This window comes from Uloborus diversus, chromosome 9 (assembly GCF_026930045.1).
Source record: "Uloborus diversus isolate 005 chromosome 9, Udiv.v.3.1, whole genome shotgun sequence".
In the NCBI taxonomy this organism is placed as follows: Eukaryota; Metazoa; Arthropoda; class Arachnida; order Araneae; family Uloboridae; genus Uloborus; species Uloborus diversus.
Window position 1 is genome coordinate 6,580,643 of NC_072739.1, and position 11,567 is coordinate 6,592,209.

The 11,567-nt window shown below is 34.6% G+C and overlaps 1 protein-coding gene across 1 annotated transcript in view; it reads right to left on the reverse strand.

Moving 5' to 3' along the window:
• Window positions 1-7,838, reverse strand: part of LOC129229480 (crustacean hyperglycemic hormone-like) — a 31,151-nt gene extending 23,313 nt beyond the window's left edge. The window contains exon 1 of the mRNA XM_054863794.1: window positions 7,776-7,838. Within this exon, the coding sequence (XP_054719769.1) occupies window positions 7,776-7,778 (3 nt within the window). The 5' untranslated portion in view covers window positions 7,779-7,838. The remainder of the gene's footprint in view (window positions 1-7,775) is intronic.
• Between the last annotated feature and the right edge of the window lie 3,729 nt (window positions 7,839-11,567).

The following is an 11,567-nucleotide window of genomic DNA, read 5'->3' on the forward strand; positions in this document are numbered from 1 at the left end:
ACTTTTCTAAAAAAACACCCACCATTCTGTGTGTGGGAACGGTGCGTCAGAACATATTTGCACCGGGCGCCGTCCTCTCTCGGGATGGTTTTGAGAAAGGTTTTACCAAACACATTTCTCGCGACATCTGTTTGATAAATAAAATTTGATTTCATTTGTATGTTGTATTGATTTTTGTTACAAAATGTCAACATTTTAATGAATGGGTGCTGCATTAAGAACATTAACAGGAGTAAATGTAAAAAATAACGTATCTATTAAATGAAGAGAAAAAAATCTGATATGTACACTTCATAATTTCACCACTATTAAACATGGGATATCTTTTTTTAACAACTCAAAAGAATAGACGCGTATTCTCTCATACGTGCATTCAAAGAAAAAAAGTTAATTCTTACTTTTGAGTGATAAGTTATGCTGTATAAAAAGCTCGGCACTTTCATATTTAAAGAATGTTAATGTTTTTATTTGCGTCAGGTATTCAAAATTTGAAGGAAAACCCAAAATTGTTTTGTAAGAAAGGATATTCGCAAAAACTTCAATAAAAATTAACACTGAGGATAAAATAATGAATTTTTACAATTCTCCAATAACAGTAATTTCATTTTTCAAGTGAAATTGAAAAATGATTAAAATGCAAAATAGTAAGCGCAATTTTCCCCTCAGAAAAATTTAAGCAGTTTTTGGAATAGTTTCGTAAATGTTCGAAAGAGGTTTGAAGCCTAAAAACCCATTCCTTAAATACAGCCCCTGCTATGCAAACTTCAGGAAATTTCGTTCTTTGAGTTTTACGCCAACAGATGCGATTATTCTATTTAAATTTAGGCAGGGCAGTTGAAAATATTGGAAAATTGTTGATCAAAGTTAACCCGAATAACTACTTTTTTCAACCCATGGATTCTGTAATGAAATTGATCGGCACAGGCACATTTGGGAGTTGACAACATTCTTTCTATATTTTTCATTTATCACGCTCTTGATCGATCTATTAATATACATGCGCTATGAAATTAATAACGTTATGTAATTATGTGTTTCCGTGCTTAAAACACGCATGGCGACCGAAGATGCATTCATCAATCACAGAGCGAATTCCTACTGAACAGGAAAATAGGACGGGCAATTACTCAAGCATTAATAAAGTTTCAAAGCTCTCAGTGTTATTATTAATTACTAAGAAGCGTCGAAATACGCACTCATTCCCTTTGTGATAAATAATGCCATATTCGAACAGAGCAAGGAACTTGGGAACGATGGGAATTTTTAAGAGGATATGTCAAGTGGTTTGTCGGATGTGCAAATCCAAATTGTTTTGATTGATAGGAGAGTGCGACTAGAGAGAAGCAGCGAGTGCGATCCTCAGTGACTCAGCAAGGGGGGGGGGGGGTTAAAGCACCCCCAGAGACATTGGTTTACATAAATGCGTATTCTAATACATTAGTTTAACCATATGAAAGGACTGTTTTGATCAAGAAACCCCACTCCGGACGGTATTTCTGATTCAAAAAAAAAAAAGCCTCCAGAAGGTATTTTTGATCAAAACACCCTCTTCAGAAGGATTTTTTGATCAAAAAAACCCCTCCAGAAGGCTTTTTTTTTTTTGGCTGCGCAAGTGGCGTTCCTCAACTGTGTTTTCTCTCGAAAAGTAAGAAGGTGGGAGGGATTGTTTTTTAACCACGGCGAACGAAGGAAGAGACGAGGTGGCTTCATTCTCAGCTGTAATTTAGTTATTTTTTATTTGTTTCAGCTAACTGACAGAGTGGCTTCAACGATTGGCTGAAAGAAAATAAAAAAATAATTGATTGCCTCCAACGAAGTCATTGTGCCTCCAGGGGTTGACGAAACACATTTTTCTTATGAGGAAAAACGAAATAACGAAACGAAATTTTCGTTGTTGAGATGAGTTCAAGAGCTCGGGGCAAGAATGTGATATGCCACATAATTTGAAATTTCAGTATACCAATTTCCAATTTATAAAAAATTCCCGTAGAATTTTTCAAAGGTGTTATACATTCTATATTTTGCAATACTAAAATCAGATATGTTTTCTCCTTATGAAATAATCCATTGTCATGTTTATTTCAATTTTAGTTATGAGAAACAAAAGTTTTTATTGAAAAGTCACTCATTGTGGCTTGTCACACTTTTGCCCCGAGTACTTCAGTTCTTTGATGTCAAGCAAAACACATTAATTTTCATCAAAATATAGTCATAAAAGGAATACTATAATAAAGATTTTTTTTTGTCTGTTATGTTATTCAATACACCCCCCTCGCTCTCTCCCTTTACCTTTCCATCTCTCATGGTCACAAAGTCAAGCAATTGAGCTCTGTACCTCAGAGCCAGACTAGATAAGTTCAAAAATGGCGATTTTCTGTTTATTAGTGCATTGTATGTAAAATCCTATTCCGCGTCGAGCCATGTGAACGTAATGGGGTTGTTTCCTTCAGTCAAAAGTAGTACTTTCAGTCACTGAAATTGATAGAATAAGCAAAAAAAAAAAAAAAAAAAGGACCCAGAAAGTACTTTTATTTTCCCAACAGTTTTTTTTTAATTATTTTTTTTAAATGTCCAATTTTTCAGACAAGGCGTGGTCAAGATGACGTCACAAATGATGCTATTTGGCGCATCTTTTTTCCGCGTTCCCACGTTATGATAATCAAGAAGCGAATTAAAATTGCGCTCTACGCTTGCTGTCGTTGTCAATACACGTGAGTAAAAATGCGAATTAAATATTTTGCTCTGTGAATGGCAACGTTGAATGGCATTTCATCATTTGTGATGTCATCGGCAGAAGCGTAAACAATGAAAGCGCACCGATTTAAGTAATTTTTTTAAAAATATTAAACTTAAACAAATTATTTAAAAAAATGATCAGAGCCTATGTTTTGAAGCATGCTCTTTCAGAAAAAAAATACTTTTAAAAATTTGGAAACGACCCCAATCTAAAAAAAAATCCTTTTTTACCAGTGTTAAAAGAGCGCGCTTCCCATCCTTTGCTTGCGCCAGACCAACGTTTTCCCCCCTCACCAGTAAAGTAGTGTGTTCTGGTTTTGAGGGACAGAATTTTCTGTGTCGTTAAGTGTTTAGAAAATATTTACCAAACATGCGGAAGTTATGACTAGGATAAACTGCATAAGTGGCACTAAATCAGCATCTTTCAGCTTTTTTTTTTTTGACCCATCGGCAGGTAAAAATTTGTGAGCAACTTTGCAGACCGGTAAAAATTTCTTTTCGTCTCTTTTTTTTCCCCCCATTAAAAAAATGAGGAGAAAACCTAAAGGGTATATCAAAGAACTATTAAGTTATTCGTAAAATTTTCTTTATTTCGATTTCATGTTTTCCTTGCAACACTATTTAAAAGTCAGAACAAGTAATTATAGTTATAATCACGGGCCGAAAAGAATTGTTAAGTCATGCATAAAGAAAAAATTATAAGCACTACGTAAATTATTTCTCAAAGTTTTCGAACATTTTCAGCATAACAGATTTCACCGCATGTATTTATTAACCTGCAACTAAGTTACTTGAACTGCTGAAACATAGTGAATAACAACAATAATAATAATAATGGGTAATTTACATTTAAGATTGCTTAATATAAAGGAATAAGTACCCCATACATAAATATTTGGAATACAAAACATTGAAACTTCGATATAAAATAATAGGAATAATTTCGCAAAATTAATTTAAAAGCTCAATATATGTTATTTAAATATTTATGCGAATCAATTGCAGAAATTCGTAATATTTTCATACTAGGTAACAATATAAAAAAACACAAGAATAAATAGTTGTTAAAGAATTTATTTATTTCTTACGAAATATTATAAGGAATAGAGGTAAAAATTGCAGTAACATGCGAGATAGATTAGAAGATATTTGTGGCAATTTGAAATGTGTACTACTAACAATTTGGTACATATTCAAAGTAAAAGTATATTTTAAGTACTCTAATCACGACTAATTTAGAGTAAAATCTTTACTAATAATAAAGCGGAAAGTCTGTCTGGATGTCTGTAGGATGTCTGTGACGCGCAAAGCGTCTAAACCGTTCGGCCGATTTTCATGAAATTTGGCACAAAGTTAGTTTGTAGCATGGGGGTGTGCACCTCGAAGTGATTTTTCAAAAATTTGATTTTGTTCTTTTTCTATTTCAATTTTAAGAACATTTTCCGGAGCAAAATTATCATAAGATGGACGAGTAAATTACGAAATTATCATGACGTGGAATGGGAGAGCGAATGAACATAGCCAATTGGCGAGAAATTCGTCATCCATTATTTGTAAATATACAGGCGAACCTCTTAATTTTCAACTACGGGCAAAGCCGTGCGGGTACCACTAGTATAATATAAACTCATATACATACTAGCGGGAATACTTTAGTAACCCTCAAATATTCAAGTTAACAAACAGTGTGCTGGAAAATCTTTTAAAACTTTTCTTCTATAAAAGTCTACTCCTTTATTAGGCAACAAACTATATAGAATTTTTTTTTCTAATAATGCTGTGAAAGTCTGTCCACTAACGAATGATGTATCTTTTCTCAAAATTATGCTTTCATAAGAAAATCTGTTATTGTTATCATTAATACATATACATATTTTGATTGTATTTTCCGTGCAATTATAAAACATCGATATTAAGAAATGCATCGACTCGGGGGAAAAAACGATGTTTTACCAAAATTTCGACATCCCCTGTAAGAATGACTGTAAATCTGAGTTTTGCGAAGTTCAATGTTCAAACATAATTCATTTGTCTTAAAAATCCTCAAGAACATTTAAGAAAGATCAAATTGTCAAGTTTCAGACTCATTTCTTTTATAATTTCACAACTAAGTATACAGAAAATGAGAAGCGTAATAGTATTCGGTTTAAATTTCAATGAAAAGGTAAAATAAATCCCGATTCTTTGTCGACTAAAGTTCTGTTTACATAGTAATACCACAAAATCCTTAAAGTATGAATTTTTATGAAGCTATAAATCTGTCAATAACAAGAATAATAAAATAAAAACTGTAAGCAATAATTTACTGTAATAGTTCTATTAGAACTAAAATGCGAGATAATAGAGATAAAATGTGCTTAATGTATACAAATAATAATATCGCCATCTACAATGAACTATAAAACAACGACAAGATTTTGAGAAAAAATTCACTCCATTTCGGTCATTGTCTATTTTGCAAAAAGTCTGTTTCCGCGACGATGGAGATTTGCTAATGAAGTGTTGCCACAGTCTTGAATTTTACGTTCAAATTTCTCAAAACAACATATTGAGCTGCGAACATACAGCGATGAAAAGAAATAAAATGAATCAGATTACCTAAAATATGCCTGTAAGTTATTAAATTTCAAACACGCTCGATTCCAATTTTTAAAAAGCGCTTCAAATACCTATGTGATGGAGAAACTGCAGAAATTACGTCTGCATCGAGGTTCATCCCTTTTATTTGAGTGGATTGGTGTTTCCAATTTGATTTCGCGTTTTCGTGAAGCAGTATCTTGAGTTCTTTTGCTCTATTTCATATTTTTACACATTCTAAGGAATAATTCGTTTTTTAGCCGGAATTCAACCTAGCTGAATTTTTATTTTGCTCTGATTCTAATTTTCATATCAAAAAAGATATTCCAGTAAACTCTATTTGAGATTTTTGAAAATTTAAATAATTTCCTATTCGAGATTTCTTTTATGTCTGAGTCTTAAACATATGCAAAATGTAGATAACTTTACAATCGAAACTCTTGTTTAATCCTTACATTTTTTAAAGGGAAACATGGCTCATTGAAATAAATATTTGACCAAAAAGACAATTCGTTTCTTAATTGGTCAGTTGGATAGATATGTTTGGTTTTTTTCTCATATGATACTTGAAAACAGATTGTCTTGAAATTTAGTCTTTCAAAACAAACCTGACATGGCTAGAAAGACTTGAACATGAACATGCTCATAATAATTTTCAAAGATTGGTAGTTATATGATATTTCGCAACAGATCATCCTGCAGGCAGTTAACTAATTATTAATAATTTCCTTTTTGAAAGTACCATGTAAAGAAACATTTAATAACTTAATTAAGGAAAGCAAATTTGTATTAATTAACGATCATTATTTCACTATAGCTTAATGTAGAGCTTTACACAATAGGTCCTAAGTATTAGTAAATTAATTACCGAGTTTAACAAAAACGAACGAAATGATGCATCTTTTTCTTCAAAACTATTTTTCCCCCCAATTTTCCCCTGTATTTATAACACAGGTGGTTTCAAAATTCTTTTCCAATTTCAAATTGTTATTTTAAAACTTTTTCTCGCGGTACATATTTTGAAAATTCTTTCACGCTAATATACAATATAATTGCGTATTAGTGTGAAAAATATTGTAGTTGATATCTTGAACATTTAAAATTGATAAACGTAACATATTCAAACTTTTAAATACAGGTGCACCTCGAACTTAAATATTTGATAGGGCAGAAATTCTCAATTTGCCGAATGGAACTCCAAATTTTGTCGAATGACAAAATACACATAAGTATACCTCTTAAAAAAGGACTTTCGGGTGTTTTAAAACTGAAATTTTGTCCCAAATTTTCCGAATCGTGAGGCAAAATTTGCCAAATGAGGAAACTTTTGGCAGATCACAGTGACCTCGCATCGAAGCGCCCCTGTCTAAATGTCTAAACTCCCCAAAATGCTCTCTCATATATAAGCATCATTCTTCATGTTTTTTTTTTTTTTTTCAAGTACAAGATGTGACAACCAAAAATAATAATAATAACACGGGGAAAGAGGCAAGCATGAAATAGTTTTAAAAGGGAGAAACGGGGAAAAGGAGTTTAGCTAGGAATGACAGCTAGGCAAATTGCATTAAAATGCAAATAATTTTTCTCCTCAGTTAATCGAGTTCTTAAAGAGAAACTTGAACTCATTCGTACTGGAGGTTTTTATTACATGTTTCGGTGATACATGGAGATCTTTTAATAGTGTGGAATTAAATGAGGTTTATTATTAACTTCTCTTTTTCCGAAATATGCATTTTTTTCTTAGATTACATTTTGCTCACTGTAGGAGAAGTTCTGTGCAAGCTCGAAACTTCGCATTTTCATTGTTGACGGATATTTTGTTGTTCAAGTAATTCTTTATCACAATTGACGCAAACAGGGGTGCCCCAATGGGAGGTCACTCCTATTCGTAAATTTTCTTCGACTGCTTGGAAAGTTTGGTGACACACTTACAATATGGCATTTTTCAAACACCTAAATGCCCCTTTTCACTATATGTACTTATGTGTGCATACCTATATTTTATCATTCGGCAAACTTAAAATTTCTGCCTTCCCAAAAATTTTAAGTTGAGAAAACCTCTGAAAGCAATTTTTTTTTTTTTTTTTTAAAGATTAGCTAAAGAGCGGTTTTGAAGATAGTTGGTCATATGGAATTTTTTTGTTAGGTTTGGTTAAATTGTAAATTTTAGTCATCAAAAATGAGTTACTCCCTTTATAATGGGTGAATTGTTGATGCATGATGTTGAATTCGTAGTAACGAGTTTCTCTCGCAAAGAGCGGTTCTCGTTGCAATGCAACCCCAAAATATCGATGAAGATTTAGAAATTTCCAGAAAGGAGTCCTCGATAACAGAATTTGAAACCTAACCTGTTTCAAGAACTGCGAAATGCCGTCCGCTTATTTTACGCGTCAAATTTTTCATCCGGCGCAAAGTGAAAAGAAGGAAGTGACAAGAAAAGGGGAAACAAAACAGAGACTCACCATTGACTGTTGAGTTCTTTGGTGGAAAGTGGACAACTCGGGTTTTGCTTTTGCGAATGACAATGCTCGCTCGTCTCTTTATACATTTCACGGCCCCCGGCCTTACGCGCGCCTATTGGGATGCGGGCTTCCGATTGGCTCTGGGAAGACGAGCCCCTCGTGACGTAGAATCGCGTGTTCCGAGAGAGTTGCGTCACCACCTCCCCTTTCAAACAAAAAAAATCGCGTTATTTTTCTCCGTTTCTGGGGGATACGAGCTGGGGGGAAACCCTTCTCGTCATTCTTAACTACTTGCAGGTCGTGACTTCATCTGTTGCCATCTTTGATGAAATGAACTATAGTAGTAGTGTGTTGAACGAGCAAGAACTGAGCAATATTTCAGAAGGATGAAGCGTTAAAACGGGAAATCTCCATCAATAAGTTTCGGAGAAACATTTCTCCTTTGTACCTTTTTTTCACAAATTTCTTGAAGCTATGCATTCACCATGAACTCCACTGAAGCCTTCTCCTGCTTTCCAGAAATTGTTTTTAATCACGTTCGAAAGTAATTTCGTGTTTTGCGGTGTCAATTAATTTCAACCTACCATTATTCCAGGGCCGATCCTAGCAGGTGTGCAGAGTGTGCACCGCACAAGGGCGGCCAAAGCAAGGGGCGGCCGCAGGCCGCATCATATAGTTCTTTTAATGAAGCAAAATTCCTCATGAATTTCTCACAAGGTAACACAAAGTCACAAGATAAGTCAAATAAATAAGCTGAATTTTAAATGTTCAATTATCAAAGTAAGTGCCGATTTCCCGACAGCATAGCATAGCTTAAGAAAAATAGATTGTTAGGGAACATTGTTGGTTCATTGTCCATTAATATCTACCCTTGACACACAATGCTTCATTTGGTTGCAAAATTTGTGACAGAACCGGTAACATGGCATGGATACAGGGGAGGGGAGATGAGGGAAATGGCCCCCTCCTGAAGCATGAAAGGGTGCCTTCTAAAAGGAGCACTCAAAGCCCAGGGCGGCCACTAATGCAGAGCCTGATTACCGCAGGGGCATGAGGGGGAGAGACCCCTCCTTTCAGATTTCAGGGGGGCCCAAAATCCCCTTAATTTATCATAATTAAAAATAAATAATGATTTCACTCAGAATCTAGAGTACAATGATATCATTGATATTTGTGGATTTGTGTAAATGCTAAGAGAAGCAAAAAATCTCTTATTTGTTGATAAAATTTCCCTTAAAAACTTGATCTCTTTGCAAATTCCAAAACCACTCCAAGTTTAGTCTGTATTTACTATTTAAAGTTATATCATAGATAACTTTGATATTTACGGCTTAATGCAACGGTCAAAGTTTAACCACTATCGTATACAATATCTCTTCTACTTTTTAAATGTATAATACTGTATTGTGATATGAAGTACCTCCAAATTTAGCATGGCATCGAAATATTTTATAGCTTCACTATATAGAATAAGCAGAAATAGGGGGGGGGGACAAAATGAACTTCATGCCTAGTGTCTTCAAAAATCTTAGTCGGGCCCTAGGGGGCCCTGAAATAGAACTGTGCCCCGTGTCCAACATCAGAATGATCGGGCTCTGCACTAGTGTTTACCCCCCAAGCTTTTATAGACCTAAACAATGAAGACATATTTTATATATTATATTTAAAAAAAGCTATGCTGATTAGATACTCTCGCAAGCATTTCAAACAACAAATTATGATTTCAAATATCGCGGATGCGTGGAGAGACAGTGGAAAATTGCGACCCCCCCTGAGAATCAAACATATATGAATGACGAACTAAAATTTTGTAATTTTCCCCTTTTGCAGCATTTTTTTCGAATTAAAATCACGAATGAACTGCCCGGTTTCAGATCAGGGCTCTTGCCTCGAGTATTAAATTTAAACGTAGCTCCAAAACGAAGATCCAAAAGGATGCCATGACCTCCTTGACGAGACTAAAGAAGGCTTAAAATTGCGTTTTTAGGACTTTAATTTCGGAAAATTTTGCTGTTTTAACCACCTATCTTAAGGACTCAATTAAATCTCTGATTCATCCCTTCCACCTTAACTTAATCAAACATAGCCTGAAAATGTTGGCTTTAAAATCCAAAATGTGCTTTTAGAGGACAGCCCTTCTTAATCTCATCAAAATTTGCTTAATGACATTTTTCTTATTTCGTTTTCGAAATTTTTGCGATGGAGGGACCCGTAATCCATTCCCAAACATTACTACCAAAGATTGTCTCAATTAGCATCTTTAGAGAAGCCCCTAATCCCACCCCCTCAGTTTGAAATTGACTTCAGTTTCAAAAAACAGTTCGTGAGGACACACTGAACCCCCCCCCCCCCCCCCGCCCGCTGTTTGTCCCATCGTTATCAAACAATGCGTAAAATACGATTTTCTCTCTGAACTCTGAAAACTCTGGATGAGAACTGCCTGGCTTATGAAACTTTTTACGGCGCTAGGGCATATACCCATCAATTGTCGAAGTGAGATGGACAAAAGTCTATAGTTGTGCTTTTTCAGATTATCGAAAAATATCCGAAAGATCCGCCGAAGCTTCCCAGTTTTGTTAACGTTACCACAAATAGCATAAAATTGCGCTTTTAGAAACATCTACTTGGGAGCCCCAAAATCCTTCCTTCCCAAAAATAACCTAAAATGGATTTTTGTTCCGAAAAATATTTCGGTTTGGAATATTTTCACGTTTTCCCTATCGTTTTCAAATATAGACAAAAATGGGCTTTTAAAACAATAGTGGCGAGAAATTACCGGAGAAAAGCTGCCAGATCCCCTAACGTCACCAAAGACAGCCTAAATTTGCGTTTTAAACTTCAATTTCGAAAACTGTCGATAGGAGATGATTGAATCTCCCTCCCTCTAGCAACGTCAACAAAGATAACCTAAAACTGCTTGTTTAAAACTTCAGTTTCGGAAAATTTTTGGGAAGAGCGTCAATCTTTCTTAAGCTACGGTCACAAAAAATAGCTTCAAATTGATTTCAATTTTGAAAGAATTTTAGGAAACTCCAACATTACTTTTCATATCGAGTCTCGAAAAAGTTCGTAAAATTGAGATTTTTGATGTCAATTTCGAAAATTTCTCCATGCACCTTGAATATACCCGACTCTTTTCTCCTTGCAACCAAACACAACCAAAGAGTACTAAAGCTATTTTTCGTACGCCAATTTCGATAATTTTCTGGGAGCAATTCCCCCCTCCCCTGATTCCCCCTCCTCCGTGTTTTCTCTGATGTCATCGAAGACAGACTATAAAAGGCGTTTTTACGACTAGTAAATTTTGGTATCTATTACTTTCTTCAAAGATATAAATTGTACCTAAGGAGTTTCTTACTATAAAACTTTTCTCCCTTTTTATAAGTTCATCACTCTTGTTTTTTTTTTTTTTTTGTTTTTTTCCTTTTTTAATTCGAACTTGATATAGAAATTTGAAGAAATATTTATATGGACGTCAAAGGTTAGTCAAAATATGCAAATTACTCTTGAAGGGCGGCACATTAGATCTTTGCACACGGGCGGCCGACACCCTAGGATCGGCCCTGCATTATTCCTTCCTGAGAATGGAAAAATAAATATGAATTGCATTGCATTGCCTATCTTTTATAAAATTCCTAGTTAGTGCGGTTTTAACTGATGGGCATCAAATATTTGTTATCATTCCTTGCAATGTGCTGTGTAAGCTTTTATCAACTCACTGTGTTTAACCACAAAAAGTGACTTTCCAAGAACTTTTTTTCAAGGTGTAAAAATACTCCTTCACTTTTTTTG